At 39.0% G+C, this 17,125-nt stretch overlaps 1 protein-coding gene across 4 annotated transcripts in view; it reads left to right on the top strand.

Annotated features, from left to right (window-relative positions):
- Positions 1–17,125, top strand: part of LOC309635801 (uncharacterized protein) — a 102,317-nt gene that overhangs the window by 44,792 nt on the left and 40,400 nt on the right. For 3 of the 4 annotated variants that reach the window (XM_082407515.1, XM_082407514.1, XM_082407516.1), the window contains exon 2: positions 12,860–13,023. The exons of the other annotated variant lie outside the window; for it this stretch is intronic. In XM_082407515.1, coding sequence (XP_082263641.1) covers positions 12,860–13,023 — 164 coding nt within the window. The remainder of the gene's footprint in view (positions 1–12,859; positions 13,024–17,125) is intronic. 4 annotated transcript variants of the gene reach the window in all.

The following is a 17,125-nucleotide window of genomic DNA, read 5'->3' as shown; positions in this document are numbered from 1 at the left end:
TTCTAGTTCTGTAAAAAAATGCCATTGGTAATTTGATAGGGATTGCATTGAATCTGTAGATTGCTTTGGGTAGTATAGTCATTTTCACAATATTGGTTCTTCCAATCCAAGAACATGGTATATCTCTCCATCTGTTGGTATCATCTTTAATTTCTTTCATCAGTGTCTTATAGTTTTCTGCATACAGGTCTTTTGTCTCCTTAGGTAGGTTTATTCCTAGATATTTTATTCTTTTTGTTGCAATGGTAAATGGGAGTGTTTCCTTAATTTCTCTTTCAGATTTTTCATCATTAGTGTATAGGAATCCAAGAGATTTCTGTGCATTAATTTTGTATCTTGCAACTTTACCAAATTAATTGATTAGCTCTAGTAGTTTTCTGGTGGCATCTTTAGCATTCTTTATGTATAGAGTCATGTCATCTGCAAATAGTGACAGTTTTACTTCTTCTTTTCCTTTTACTTCTTCTTTTCTTCTGTATTCCTTTTATTTCTTTTTCTTCTTTGATTGCCGTTGCTAGGACTTCCAAAACTATGTTGAATAATAGTGGTGATAGTAGACATCCTTGTCTTGTTCCTGATCTTAGAGGAAATGCTTTCAGTTTTTCACCATTGAGAATGATGTTTGCTGTGGGTTTGTCGTATGTGGCCTTTATTATGTTGAGGTAGGTTCCCTCTATGCCCACTTTCTGGAGAGTTTTTTATCATAAATGGGTGTTGAATTTTGTCAAAAGCTTTTCCTGCATCTATTGAGATGATCATATAGTTTTTCTTCTTCAATTTGTTAATATGGGGTATCACATTGATTGATTTGCGTATACTGAAGAATCCTTGCATCCCTGGGATAAATCCCACTTGATCATGGTGTATGATCCTTTTAATGTGTTGTTGGATTCTGTTTGCTAGTATTTTGTTGAGGATTTTTGCATCTATATTCATCAGTGATACTGGTCTGTAATTTTCTTTTTTTGTAGTATCTGTCTGGTTTTGGTATCAGGTTGATGGTGGCCTCATAGAATGAGTTTGGGAGTGTTCCTTCCTCTGCAATTTTTTGGAAGAGTTTGAGAAGGATGGGTGTTAGCTTTTCTCTAAATGTTTGATAGAATTCACCTGTGAAGCCATCTGGTCCTGGACTTTTGTTTGTTGGAAGATTCTTAATCACAGTTTCAATTTCATTACTTGTGATGGGTCTGTTCATATTTTCTATTTCTTCCTTGTTCAGTGTTGGAAGGTTATACCTTTCTAAGAATTCATCCATTTCTTCCAGGTTGTCCATTTTATTGGCATAGAGTTGCTTGTAGCAGTCTCTTAGGATGCTTTGTATTTCTGCGGTGTCTCTTGTAACTTCTCCCTTTTCATTTCTAATTTTATTGATTTGAGTCCTCTCCCTCTTTTTCTTGAAGAGTCTGGCTAATGGTTTATTAATTTTGTTTATCTTCTCAAAGACCAGCTTTTAGTTTTATTGATCTTTGCTATTGTTTTCTTTGTTTCTACTTCATTTATTTCTGCTCTGATCTTTATGATTTCCTTTCTTCTGCTAACTTTGGGTTTTGTTTGTTCTTCTTTCTCTATTTCCTTTAGGTGTAAGGTTAGATTGTTTATTTGAGATTTTTCTTGTTTCTTGAGGTAGGCTTGTATTGCTATAAACTTCCCTCTTAGAACTGCTTTTGCTGCATCCCATAGGGTTTGGATCATCGTGTTTTCATTGTCATTTGTCTCTAGGTATTTTTTGATTTCTTCTTTGATTTCTTCAGTGATCTCTTGGTTATTTAGTAACATATTGTTTAGCCTCCATGTGTTTGTGTTTTTTACTTTTTTTCCCCTGTAGTTGATTTCTAATTTCATAGCGTTGTTGTTAGAAAAGATACTTGATATGATTTCAATTTTCTTAAATTTACTGAGGCTTGATTTGTGACCCAGGATGTGATCTATCCTGGGGAATGTTCCGTGCACACTTGAGAAGAAAGTTTAGTCTGCTGTTGTTGGATGGAATGTCCTATAAATATCAATTAAATCTCTCTGGTCTATTGTGTCATTTAAAGCTTCTGTCTCCTTATTAATTTTCTGTTTGGATGATCTGTCCATTGGTGTAAGTGAGGTGTTAAAGTCCCCCACTGTTATTGTGCTACTGTCGATTTCCTCTTTTATAGCTGTTAGCAGTTGCCTTATGTATTGAGGTGCTCCTATGTTGGGTGCATATATATTTATAATTGTTATATCTTCTTCTTAGATTGATCCCTTGATCTTTATGTAGTGTCCTTCCTTGTCTCTTGTAACATTCTTTATTTTAAAATCTATTTTATCTGATATGAATTTTGCTACTCCAGCTTTCTTTTGATTTCCATTTGCATGGAATATCTGTTTCCATCCCCTCACTTTCAGTCTGTATGTGTCCCTAGGTCTGAAGTGGGTCTCTTGTAGACAGCATATAGATGGGTCTTGTTTTTATATCCATTCAGCGAGCCTGTGTCTTTTGGTTGGAGCATTTAATTCATTCACATTTAAGGTAATTATCAATATGTATGTTCCTATTACCATTTTCTTAATTGTTTTGGGTTTGTTTTTGTAGGTTCTTTTCTTCTCTTGTGTTTCCCACTTAGAGAAGTTCCTTTAGCATTTGTTGTAGAGCAGTTTGGTGGTGCTGAATTCTCTTAGCTTTTGCTTGTCTGTAAAGCTTTTGATTTCTCCTTGGAATCTGAATGAGATCCTTGCCAGGTAGAGTAATCTTGGTTGTAGGTTCTTCCCTTTCATCACTTTAAGTATATCATGCCACTCCCTTCTGGCTTATAGAGTTTCTGCTGAGAAATCATCTGTTAACCTTATGAGAATTCCCTTGTATGTTATTTGTTGTTTTTCCCTTGCTGCTTTCAATAATTTTTCTTTGTCTTTAATTTTTGCCAATTTGATTACTATGTGTCTCGGTGTGTTTCTCCTTGGGTTTATCTTGTATGGGACTCTCTGCACTTCCTGGTCTTGGGTGGCTATTTCCTTTCCCATGTTAGCGAAGTTTTTGACTATAATCTCTTCAGATATTTTCTCGGGTCCTTTCTCTCTCTCTTCTCTTTCTGGGACCCCTATAAGGTGAATGTTGTTGCGTTTAATGTTGTCCCAGTGGTCTCAGGCTGTCTTCATTTCTTTTCATTCTTTTTTCTTTATTCTGTTCTGCAGCAGTGAATTCCACCATTCTGTCTTCCAGGTCACTTATCCGTTCTTCTGCCTCAGTTATTCTGCTATTGATTCCTTCTGGTGTATTTTTCATTTCAGTTATTGTGTCGTTCATCTCTGTTTGTTTGTTCTTTAATTCTTCTAGGTCTTTGTTAAACATTTCTTGCATCTTCTTGATCTTTGCCTCCATTCTTTTTCCGAGGTCCTGGATCATCTTCACTATCATTATTCTGAATTCTTTTTCTGGAAGGTTTCCTATCTCCACTTCATTTAGTTGTTTTTCTGGGGTTTTATTTTGTTCCTTCTTCTGGTACATAGCCCTCTGCCTTTTCATCTTGTCTATCTTTCTGTGAATGTGGTTTTTGTTCCATAGGCTGCAGGATTGTAGTTCTTCATGCTTCTGTTGTCTGCCCTCTGTATATCATATTTCTTTGTCTTGCTTCATAGTTTTGGCTAAGACTCCTAGGGCAATGTTGACAAGAAGTGGGACAGTGGTATCCTTATTTTGTTCCTTATATTGAACAGATAATTTTCAGTGTTTCCTCATTAAAACTTGTTTGCTTATGGGTTTTTATTTGTATTTTTGAAAATATTTATTTATTTATATTTGGCTGTGCCGGGTCTTAGTTGTGGCACATGGGATCTTTGTTGCGGCATGTGGGATCTTTAGGTGCAGCATGCGGGGTTCTTAGTTGCGGCATGTGGACTTCTTAGTTGCGGCATGCATGCGGAATCTAGTTCCCCAAACCAGGATTGGACCCAGGCCCCCTGCATTGGGAGTGCAGAGTCTTACCCACTGGACCACCAGGGAAGTCCCTGCTTATGGATTTTTTAACTTTATTTTTATTTATTATTTTCACGTAAGGAGGATCCATTCTATTCCTAGTGTGCTGAGCTTTTTCTTTTTAACTTCAAAAGAATATTGAATTTCCACTTTTTTTCTCCATCTGTTGAATTTTTGTTTTTCTTCTTGAACTTCTTAAAATGGCATATTACATTGGTTGATTATTTTCAAGTGTTAAACCAGAACACAGTGTGAATTGCTGGTATAAACCCTTCTTGGTTTATATTATATCATTTAGCTATACTGCCAATCCACGTTACCACTTTAGTGGGGTTTCAAGGATGAGTGAAAGTAGGTGCATGTTTTCAGTGTGCCATCTTTACATGCAAGTTAGTAGTCAGTAATTTTTGCCAGCTGATTTACTATGTTGGCACCTTCACTTCTATGCAGTATTCCTTGCTACCCTTCTACCCCGAATCCTGGCATTGCTATTTGCATTGTCTTCTGGTTGTAAATGTAATACGAATGTTCCCAGCATTGTGCTTATACTACATTGCAAATATTTTATTTGTGCTAATTTTCCTTTATTGGCAGTGAACTCCTTGAGATCCCAATCTTGCATCTTTGTCTTTGTGCTATCAGATGCCTCACACAGTTCATGTCTAGTAAATTTTGATGAAAGAAAGACTGGACAGGAAACTCCATCTTTCCCTGATATGTATCAAAAAATCCCTTACTGCCACATTACCATTTGCTGACTGCTAAGAATGACAGCTGCCAAATGGTGTACAAGAATGGGTTTAAACGCCTCATGAGGTGTAGTAAATTACACTAGTATAGAACCATTCTATTTAATCTTTCAAAGCATTTTCACAATTATCCTCTTCTTTGATCATCACAGCAACTGTGAAATAGGTAAATTAGTAGCTCTAGCCTTGCTTTACACATAAGTAAATAGGGCCCAGAGAGACTAAATGTTTATCCAAGACCATTTGGCTAATGTTTGGCCAAATTTGGGTTAGAATCTAAGTCTCCAGCCATTTAAACTTGGGCTCTTCTCAATAGACCAGTGGTTCTGAAACTGTGGGTCTCAGGGGTTGGCATTGAATGGGGATGGGAGATCAGATGGAGGGGGAATGATCAGGGATCTGAGCCCTCCACCTGTCTCACAGTTCTGCTTTTGTCCCCTTTACATGTTACCGTTCCAAATAATTTTTGTTTTTGAAAATAGCTCTGTTGCTGGTTACAACATGAATTTACTAGTCTTTAAGCACATAATTGCCTTCCGGCACTATGTGATGTTTCAGTTTTACTTTGTACATTCCTTGTCCTAGACTTGGTATCAACCATTTCTCCAAGGAGTTCTGGTTCCTTTTGGTGGGGAATGAGATTTAGAATATAATATCTGGCCTGTAGGTGTGCTTATTACTACTGGTGCCTCATTATTTCTAACTCTTTTCAGGGACAGTACTAGGAAATTACCTTTTTAAAAAATCACGAGTTTTTACTGATACATCTAATTCAAATCCAATGCCACAGTGTTTCTTATCTTCTCCCATTCCATTTTTGTATTGCCCTTCTCCCGTTATGAAAACCCTGCTTCCCAAATAACACTGTGAACAGTATTTACTGATTTTCTCTACCCTGAAATGCACACAAAACAGTATTAGAACAATGCCACCAGTACCCTTATTCAAAACAAAACTACTAAACAGAGTTCAAATTTTCTTTGTGGTTCTTTTTTTATCCTTAGACTGTATCATAGTAAGTGTGAACAGAGAATTGTGTTCAAATTTTACTTGAATTAGTTATTTTCCCTGTGTGATTAAGTGTTCTATCAACTTGATTTATAGGTAGAGTCATTTGTTTTTGTTTGTATTCAATTTTAGAGTTTGGGTTTTAAAAATCCATTTTGATTTAACTTAAAAATATTTATAATATTTACATGTTTTATGGGTGAATATATATATTTACTCAGAGAAGTCCTGATCCCTATTTCTTCACTCTTCACCCAGTTTCCAACTACTCTACTCCATATAGATAATCATTTTCATCTGTTGTCTATCTTTTCTCTGCTTCTGTATACACACTCTTTTTTCTTCTTTCTTATAAAAATGGTAGAATAGTCCATACTCACCCTATTGTATCTAGCTTTAAACTTTTAAAAATATGTTTGAATTTATCAATTTATAACTTTAGTACTTTTTGTTTCTTAAGAATCCCTTAACTTCCCAAAGGTCATGAAAATTTTCTACTATATTATCCTTTAAATTTTTAAAGTTTTGCCTCTTTCATTTAAGTCTTTAATCAATCTAGAGTTGATTTTACATATGGTGTGAGAGAGCGATCCTTTTTTTTTTGCTGTTGTTTATTTTGTTTTTCAGTATGCATGTCCATTTATCCCATATAGTTTGTTGAGTAGTCTGTTTTTTACCCACTGATCTTTAATGTCGGTTTAGTTATATGTCAAGTTGATGCACTTTCATGGATTTGCTTCTGGGCTTTTTTATAAATTTACTTAGTTTTATTTATTTATTATCTTTGCTGTGTTGGGTCTTCGTTGCTGCACGCGGGCTTTCTCTAGTTGCAGCGAGTGGGGCCTACTCTTCTTTGCAGTGCGCGGGCTTCTCATTGCGGTGTCTTCTCTTGTTGCAGAGCACGGGCTCTAGAGTGTGCGGGCTTCAGTAGATGCAGCACGTGGGCTCAGTAGTTGTGGCTCGTGGGCTCTAGAGCGCAGGCGCAGTAGTTGTGGCACATGGGCTTAGTTGCTCCGCAGCATGTGGGATCTTCCCGGACCAGGGCTTGAACCCGTGTCCCCTGCATTGGCGGTGGATTCTTAACCACTGTGCCACCAGGGAAGCCCTGGGCTTTTTTTTTTTCTGTTTTACCTGTCATTTCATCTATTTCTGAGAAAAATCTCTTATTTTAAAATTTCGGACATATTTTTTTATTCTACTATTTCCATTTTTAAAAATAGTTACTGTTTCTCTGCTGGAGGATTTTCTACTGTTCATTCATTTGAATGTTTTTCTTCTATGTTCTTGAGGATACTTACAATAAAATCTTTGCTAATTCTAACAACTGGTCAGTCAGTCTCCACTGATTACCTTTTCTCTTGAATGTGCATCACATGATTCTATTTCTTTATATGTCTAGCAATTTTGAATTATATCCTGGATGCTGTAAAGATATTTTGTAGACTCTGAATTCTGTTATATTCCTCTGAGAATGTTGATTTTGCAGGCAATTAACTTTGCTGAACTCAGACTCCTCAATACGTCTACTTTGCAGGTGAAATCTCTGCTTAACTACTCTAGCCTTAGCAGAGCTGCTTAGAGTCTGCTCCACACATGCACAGTTCAGGGATCAGCCAGAGATTTGGGAAGAATTTATATACAGAATTTGGGACTTTCCCTTTTCAGCTCTCTTCTTTGCTGGATTTCTCCCCTCAGTTTTTAGCTGTTGTTTCTGCCCAAACTCTGTCCTTTGGTTTTTCAAGCCACTGACATTACAGACTGAGTTTCAGCCAACTAATTCCTGCCCTCAAATAAAAATCCACTTGAAAATGGAAAACTCACCCAGTTCTGTTACCTTTATCTAAGTGTAGACTCCTACCCAGTTTCTGCCTGCTTTTATTTTGTTATTATTTTTTTATTTTGAAAGACATTTCTTTTTTTAAATTAATTTTTATTGGAGTATAGCTGATTTACAATGTTGTGTTAGTTTCAGGTGTACAGCAAAGTGAATCAGTTATGCATATACATATATCCACTCTTTTTTAGATTCTGTTCCCATAGAGGTCATTAGAGAGTATTGAGTACAGTTTCCTGTGCTATATGGTAGGTTCTTATTAGTTATCTATTTTATATATAGTACTGTGTATATGTCAATCCCAATCTCCCAATTTATCCCTCCCCTCCCCCTTTCCCCCTTGGTAACTATAAGTATGTTTTCTACATCTGTGACTCTATTTCTGTTTTGTAAATAGGTCCATTTGTACCATTTTTTAGATTCCACGTATAAGCTACCTGCTTTTTGTTGCTTTCCAGTTCTTTCAGGAAGTTGTCTTTTATATTTATTCTAGAATTTTAGTTCGTATATGTGGAGAGTTAGTCTGATAGGAGCTACTCAGTCATTATTAGGAACAGAGTACCCACACTATTTTATTTATTTTGGCTTTTAACTAAACTTATATCTTGTATAACAAGTCCCCTCACCTTAGTCTAATTCTTCAGAAATGTATTAGATGTTCTGTGTAGAACCTGAAGACTTACGTAGTAATGCTTCTGCCTCCCAAGTATGAATGGAAGGACTTCAGAATTAGTCATGCCAAAGAAAGGATATGTGAAATATAGGGAAGGAATTTGTTTGTTTATGCATTGTACATGCATCTCCAATGTCAGGGATGATGGCAACCTGAGACACAGGCATGATATACATGTGCATGTCTGGTGTGTTGAGGGAAGGTCATTTCATCACCAGGACAGAATATTTGAGGACAGTAAGTATTTTAGTTGAATGCAGAAACACCTGGGAAGTCTGCAAATGGAGACGTGGGTGATTTAGTAGGCTATGGCAGGAGTCAGGTGAACTGAGAAGCTGAACTAAAGCAGTGTCAATGCAGAAAGGGACCAGATTTGAAAGAGAATTAAAAACTGATAAACCTTGTATTCAGTGATATGGTGCTGAAGGAAATATTTATAAGGTTAAGACACATTTTCTCCATTACTCAAATCACAGCATACATTAACCTCTTACTTGGCTTACACATGTAATAACACTCTAGAAAGTCTAGAAAAAGAGGAAAAATCACCCCAAATTCCACTATCCTTATAAAATAACAAATATTTTATATTCCCTTCCAGGCTTTATTCAGAAACAAAGGTATATTTTTCAAATATGTAATCGTACCCCATGTTGAATGTCCTTGATACATCATAATTTTGTATTATTTCTATCATCTCAGTGAATAAGAAAATTTCATCTTGGTGGTCTTCATAATTACATCGTTTTTAATGTCTGCATATTATTCCGTTATTTCACACACCCCAACTTTTTGTACCATTATTCAATTTCTTGGACATTTATATTGCCACTAACACTACTGTAAATAATACTCCATGGGAATTCCCTGGAGGTCCAGTGGTGAGGACTCCCTGCTTCCACTGCATGGGGCCGGAGTTTGATCCCTCATCGGGAAACAGATCCCACAAGCTGTGCAGCACAGCCAAAGGAAAAAAAAGAGCTCCATGAGCATGTTTATGTATATAATTAGTCTTTCCCTTTTGTGGGAGATAGATTGTTAGCATTAAGGTATCTGTAGTAGAGTTGATACATTTAATATTGTTTCATGTATTTTAATATTTACTCACTAGAGCCCTGACATTACAAAGCCCTTAGAGTGATATGTGTGAGAATCTTTATATTCTAGATCATTACTAAGAGAAGGGACTTTGCCTGTTGATGGCTGTAGCATCTAGCATAGTGCCTATTATTAAGTCATAAGAGCTGTGTTTTGAACGAGTAAATCAGTGAATAAATTAGTTCAGTTGTCTTCTGTGGAGAGTTTAACTCATTTCTCGCCATCTGGATGCAGTTTGATTTCAGGTGTACCTTGTGATATTGGCAAGGTCTGGAGAGCCATTTAGATAGTCGCTCCTGTGATCTGGATTTTACAGAAGTCTGGAATGTTGCCCTGAGAACACAATCTGCAACAGCCTCTGTCTGGGATTTTTACTTTTGCTTCCTGGATCACTACAGACCCAAGTATTTCCATGGGCTTCCTTCTGGAAAACAAAAAAAGAATGTGCTCTTTTCTCTCTGGAGGAAACTTTCCCATTAGTTTCTACCTCAGCGGGACAGGTCCTTGTAGGGCAGGCTAAACTTGGGCCAGAATGTTTGGAAATCTTGACTCTATTCTCTCCTTGGCTTCAGAAAACAACTGGGATCACGCTCAGCTTAGACTGGATAAGTTTCTGTTTTGTTGTTGATGCTTTTTTTTTTTTCTTTTCTTTTTTTGTAAAGGGAGAGAAACAATTTTGGTCCAGATCAGTGTGTAAAAAAGAAGGTTGGTAATCAGAATCATATAATTATAGAATAGAGAGCTTCTATTGATGTCATTTTTCTTTTACTAAAAATAATAATGACTACTTACGGCATTTTGTGCCAGGCCTTGTTCTAGCACTTTCCTTACATGACTTCACTTAATTTAATCATCACAACAACCCAGCCTTATGAAGTAGGTATTATGATTTCCACTCTGTAAATTAGGAAAATGCTCAAAGATATATTTTTTTTAATTGAAGTATAGTTGATTTACAATGTTTTGTTAATTGCTGCTCTATGGCAAAGTGACTCAATTATACACCTATATACATTCTTTTTTATATTCTTTTCCATTATGGTTTATCCCAAGATACTGAATATAGTTCCCTGTGCTTAAAGATCTTAAGTCACCTTTTCATAAGCACACACAAGTGGTGGAGTAAGGATTCAAAAATAGGTCTGGCTGATACCAATGTTCATGCCTGTATGTCCGTTCTCAAAGCACTTTCCTTTCGATTCTACTCTCTAAATCACAGCTGCAGCATCAGGAAGGAGACTGATTAGTCCTGTGAGGCAGAGGTGGAGACAGAGATTCAGAGATCATGTTCTTTGCCATCCAAGTTCTCACAGGAAAGAATGATAAGAGCGAGGCCGTACATGTGGACTGTCTGGTCCCCCGTCCCATACCCTTTCCACTGCTCCCCCTGGAGATCTCTCCGAATCTTCCCATTATAGTTGAGGAAACTGGGGCCCAGGGTATTGCAGTGATTTACCAAGGTCATACAGCTGGCTAGCAAACTAAGACTTAGAGCCCAGATTTTCTGCCTCCCAAGCTAGTGTCTGTATTATTATGTCTACATGGCAAACAAAAGCTAGTTGTTAAAGAATATTCAATGTGAGTTATATTCCAAACCAGAAAAGACATTAACACAGTCCCTCCAGTGCAGAGACATTTAACCCATCATCTTCATTGTGTTAAAATGTCCTCCATCATATGAGATACTTAGTCGATCTGTTAATCATCAAGTATGTACTGAGTGACTAATACAAATGTGCTTAGCACTGGGAACAGCCCCTGAGTGAGGTCTCCATGGTCAGTCTATGAAAAGTCTCAGGGTTAGCAACTCTCCCTCCTCCAGTGTAGACCTCAAAAGAGTCAAAGTAAATAGAATTTTCTGCCTCAACAGCTGTATTTATTTTGGGCTGTTTCTCCACCTACAACGCCCATTTGCTGTCCTTGGAGCTTCTGAACCTGTTTATTTTCAACCTCCCGGAGGCAGCCAGCTGTTGTATTCCTGTGTCATGGCAGAGACAAGTCTTCTGGAGGGAAGCAAGCCATTTCAAAAGCGTAAAGGAAATAACCCAAAGGAGAGTTTACCAACTGAGGCTATTTCCTGAGCAGGAGACCAACCCTGCTCTCAAATATCTTATTCAAATAGCTTAACAAGACATAACTGGAGACAGAACTTGAGCACTGAAAATTACACAATAAAATAAAAAGAAGTAAGGAGTAATATAAACTCAGGTCTTAAGTGATATCAAGTGAATGTGATTGAACAGTCTCCTAGTCGGTTAGACGGGACTAAACTCAGAGAAATATTTTGTTTGGGCTACAAGTTTGCTTCTGTATGTGCTTGCTTTTTAGTGACCCAATATTTAAAAACTGAGAGCATTTACCTAAAAATCCAGATTTCTGACTCCTTCTGAAAAAAAAAGGAAGGTCTACTAATATGTGTTTGTCCTCGTGTCGGGTAACTATGGGCTGGAGAGGTGGATGTGTTAGGTGAAACACACATTCCCCAGTTTGCCACAGTCCTCAGAGATAGCGTGACAAGCACTGTGGCAGGCATGACAGCTCATTGAACTCACAGAAGACTCTACTAGGTAGGTATTATCCTTCCTATTTTATAAATGGGAAAAGCGAGGCTCAGAAAGTTTATGTGGTCAGCCAGAAGCCACCTACTTAGTGAATAGCTAGGATTCACACCCATGGCTGCCTGAGTACGTCCTTTCTAGATGCTGCCTCCCAGAGAACTAGGAAGTGATAAAGCTGGGTCTTGAATCCAGACTGACTCCAAGCCTACTGGCCATTCTAAAATGTCATACTATGTCAGAGGCACGGACCCTGCTACATGCAATGGAAGCAAGCAAATACGTCACGATGAACCAAGAAGAAAAGAACCATTCCTACTGGGAAATGACTTACAAGTCCAGGAATAACTTCTGAAGATAATACATTGTGATAGACAAATTATAAATAGGCCAGACTGTCACCAAACATTTGACCTGTGCTTCTTAGGTAGGTTGAAAGTTTTGGCCATTAGCAGCATACTAGAGCTACTCGAAAGCACTGTTAGGTATTTTTATGGGAAGGATTGAATCCTGTGAGGAAGCTAAACAAGGAGTACAAATTCCAAATGGCCTGGGCAGAGTAAAGGAGCAGGAAGACCTATATTCTAGGCCTTGAAGGGCAGATCTAGGCCCACCATCCCCTGGGCAGTGGCCACCAAAGGCTGGACCTCAAAGAGACTGAAGCACCATGTCAAAACTCATCACTTTGCCTAAAGCTTATCCTGGGTAGTGGAAATACAAAAGATTTAAATGTCAGTTACTCTGTTTTGTATTTTTTTTAAAAAGTGTTCATAAGTTGCAAAGCTTGGAATCAAGTCCAGGACTCCTTGGGTTCTCTCTACTATATGTCACCTTCCAGAAAACAGATGGTAGAGAGGGGAGGGGAAGGTATTCCAGGTAGGGGGATGCTGTGTTAGGAAATTTCAGATTCTGTTTGGATAGAGAAGGAAACAAAATAATAGAGGTTGAAGCCTCTGACAACAATCACCAGATTTGTCACTTACCCTGTTATCACAGGTTGCAGAGGACTGATCATGCTGTCACCACTGAGATGCCCAAGGGCCGTATCTCTAATGTCCACTCTGCCCTTTTTACTCTCCTTTCCTCAGCCATTTAGCCCCACTGCAGGCCATTTAGCCTCCCTACTCCAAGTTCCTGGATCAGTCCTCTTCCTGATTAAGGTAAGTTATAGGCTGGTGGGTAAACCATGAACCAGCTGTAATGGGAGTAATGTGTAATAACAGCAACAAAATCCAAAATGACAATTACTGTAACAGTAATAACAGCAGTTACTTTTACTGAGCTATTTCTGCATTCTAAACACTTTGTTAAGTAACTTACATGCTTTAAACCATTTAACTATTGTATCATCCTGTAAAGTCTATATTATGAGGAGACAATTCTCTGAGGGTCTTTTGCATTTCTGCACATCTTGTGGGCAAGGCACTGGTTCCCCTTTGTTCCAGACTAACTTTTTTTTAATTTTATTTTTTATTTACTTATTTTGGGCTGCCTTGGGTCTTCGTTGCTGCGCACGGGCTTTCTCTAGTTGCGGTGAGCGGGGGCTACTCTTTGTTGTGGTGCGCAGTCTTCCTATTGTGGTGGCTTCTCTTGTTGCGGAGCACGGTCTCTAGGCATGTGGGCTTCAGTAGTTGTGGCACGTGGGCTCAGTAGTTGTGGCTCCCGGCCTCTAGAGCGCAGGCTCGGTAGTTGTGGCGCACGGGCTTAGTTGCTCTGGGGCATTTGGGATCTTCCGGACCAGGGTTCGAACCCATGTCCCCTGCATTGGCAGGTGGATTCCCAACCACTGCGCCACCAGGGAAGTCCCCCAGACTAACTTTTGAAGGATGCTTGTATAACAAACAGCCTTGGAAGATAGAGATAGTGTTTCCTGTCAGAGCAAAGGACAGACATGTTTATTGACCATTATAAATGATTCACGTTCCTTAAACTCAGGGTTCCTCTTTTGTAACACAACCTTCTTTGCATCTCCATGTGGGAAATGGGGCTTGGGGAGCCAGCACAGACATGGCTGATCCTCTGGCTACCGGTGTTGCCGTTAAGTAACTGTCCTTTGCCTCTGGCCCAGGAATTTTATGTCTTCTACTAGCACCCTTGAAACTGTGGCAGGCCAGTCTATTAGTTTGCAAGTAGGGCAGTGTCTCAGAGTCTACATGGACTTTGAAAGATTTTATTATTCCCATTTTACAGAATAGAAACTGAGGTTGTTGGAGGTGTTTTCAACTGCTCATATTTATTATATCTGATCTTATACTTCAGTCTGTTGCCTGGGTATTCTGCCTTTTAGAGATTAAATCTCCATTTTGAAGCATATTTCTGGCACCCAAGTCCCAGTTTTATTCTCTGTTCCTGAGATAGTCGTCTATTCATCTATCCCAGTGTTTATTCAGTGCATAATATGTGTGTTGTTCTCGTCAGTTCTCCTAGGGAATGAAATCTTTCCTTGAACCCCAACTCCCATATCTCATAGTGTTGTGGTGGAAATTAAGTAAAAATAATGGATGTAAAAGCACCTAACACAAATGATTCTCAAACTTTAGGTGGTATCTGAAATACTGGCATATTTCTCTTAAAATGCAGAACCCCAGACCTCATCCCAAGAGATTCTGAATCAGTAGATCTAGATTAAAATAAAAAACCAGGATTTCCATTATCTTAGTCCTTGCTTACTTCTTTTTTTAAAAAATTATTATTTATTTATTTGGCTGTGTTGGGTCTTCGTTTCTGTGTGAGGGCTTCCTCTAGCTGCGGCAAGCGGAGGCCACTCTTCATCGCGGTGTGCGGGCCTCTCACTATCGTGGCCTCTCTTGTTGCGGAGCACAGGCTGCAGACGCGCAGGCTCAGTAGTTGTGGCTCATGGGCCTAGTTGCTCCGCGGCATGTGGGATCTTCGCAGACCGGGGCTCGAACCCGTGTCCCCTGCATTAGCAGGCAGATTCTCAACCACTGCACCACCAGGGAAGCCCAGTCCTTGCTTACTTCTTGTCCTGTCCTTCCTTACCCTGTGCTTTATGTTCTAGCGACTCCTAGCTGTGTGTAATTCTCTCTGCTTCTGCTCTTCTGTACTTTGGCCATCTTTCTTCTCTAACTAGAAGAGCTAACCCCTCCTCATCCTTTAGCTCAGGTGTCTCCTCCTTTAGGAAGCCTTCCCCATCTAATGAGGGGATATCATTTCTTCATCCTCCCAAAGTTTGCTGTTGCTTACCTCTATCATTTGCTTGTACCTTTTATTAAGATTATGCATGTCTCCACCAGCAGACTATCAACTCCTTGAGGGCAGGTAATTTGTCCTATTCACTTTTACATTTTACATGGGAAGCCTTTTATGGAGTAGTAGAGTATCTGGTTCACAACAGGTACTGGGCTTTGAAATCAATTTTTGTTGAATGAATAAAAGAATGGGGCTTCCCTGGTGGTGCAGTGGTTGAGAATCTGCCTGCCAATGCAGGGGACACAGGTTCGAGCCCTGGTCCGGGAAGATCCCACATGCCGCGGAGCAGCTAAGCCCGTGTGCCACAACTACTGAACCCTGCATGCCTGGAGCCCATGCTCCACAACAAGAGAAACCACTGCCGTGAGAAGCCCACGCACTGCAGCAAAGAGTAGCCCCCGCTAGCTGCAACTAGAGAAAGCCCGTGCGCAGCAACAAAGACCCATCTCAGCCAAAAATAAAATAAATAAAATAAATAAATTAAAAAAAAAAGAATGAAGCCATTTGTTTGCAGAAAGCTTTCAATATAAAATCCCATTGGGACTTCCCTGGTGGTCCAGTGGTTAAGACTCCGAGCTTCCACTGCAGGGGGCGCGGGTTCAATCCCTGGTCGGGGAACTAAGATCCCACATGCTGTGCAGCCTGGCCTAAAAATTTTTTAAAAAGTCTATTAATGATAATACTCTTGATTTTCTTAAAAACGTTTATTTCATGTGAGGTAAGATGAGAAATATGAGGAAAGAGAGAGAGAGAGAGAGCAAGAAGTTGAATTTTAGCATGGGTAGAGAGAGTAAAAGATAATATAGCCTGGCCTCCTCATTTTCTTTTCTTTTCCATTATGGTTTATTACAGGATATTGAATATAATTCCCTGTGCTATACAGTAAGACCTTGTTGTTTATCCATTCTATATACAATAGTTTGCATCTGCTAATCCCAAACTCCCACTCCCTTCTTCCCCCACTCCTCCTCCGCCTTGGCAACCACAAGTCTGTTCTTTATGTCTGTGAGTCTGTTTCTGTTTTGTAGATAAGTTCATTTGTGTCATATTTTAGATTCCACATGTAAGTAATATCATATGGTATTTGTCTTTCTCTTTCTGACTTACTTCACTTAGTATGATAATCTGTAGGTCCATCTGTGTTGCTGCAAATGGCATTATTTCATTCTTTTTAATGTCTGAGTAATATTCCATTGTATATATACCAGATCTTCTTTTCTTTTTAATTTTTAAAAAATTTATTTATTTATTTATTTATTTATTTCTGGCCGCGTTGGGTCTTCGTTGCTGCATGCGGGCTTTCCTCAGTTGTGGTGAGCGGGGGCGATTCTTCATTGTGGTGTGCGGGCTTCTCATTGCGGTGGCTTCTCCTGTTGCGGAGCACGAGATCTAGGCTTGCGGGCTTCAGTAGTTGGCACGTGGGCTCAGTAGTTGTGGCTCATGTGCTCTAGAGAGCAGGCTCTGTAGTTGTGGCACACAGGCTTCGTTGCTTCGTGGCATGTGGGATCTTCCTGGACCGGGGATCGAACCCGTTTCTCCTGCATTGGCAGGTAGATTCTTAACCACTGTGCCTCCAGGGAAGTCCTTTTAAAATTTTTATTGGAGTATAGTTGATTTACAATGTTTTGTTAGTTTTAGGTGTACAGCAAAGTGAATCAGTTATACATATACAAATATCCACTCTTTTTTAGATTCTTTTCCCATATAGGTCATTATAGAGTATTGAGTAGAGTTCCCTGTGCCATACAGTAGGTCCTTATTAGTTATCTATTTTATATATAGCAGTGTGTCTATGTCAATCCCAATCTCCCAATTTATCCCTCCCCTCCCTTTCCACCCTGGGAACCATGAGTTTGTTTTCTACAACTGTGACTCTATTTCTCTTTTGTGAATAAGTTCATTTGTACCATTTAAAAAAAAATTTACTTATTTTTATTTATTTATTTTTGGCTGTGTTGGGTCTTCGTTGCTGTGTGCAGGCTTTCTCTAGTTGCGGCGAGCAGGGGCTACTCTTTGTTGTGGTGTGCGGGCTTCTCACTGAGGTGGCTTCTC

The sequence above is a fragment of the Balaenoptera borealis genome, assembly GCF_965194805.1.
Source record: "Balaenoptera borealis genome assembly, chromosome: 10".
In the NCBI taxonomy this organism is placed as follows: domain Eukaryota; kingdom Metazoa; phylum Chordata; class Mammalia; order Artiodactyla; family Balaenopteridae; genus Balaenoptera; species Balaenoptera borealis.
This window is presented reverse-complemented; position numbering and strand designations above follow the sequence as displayed.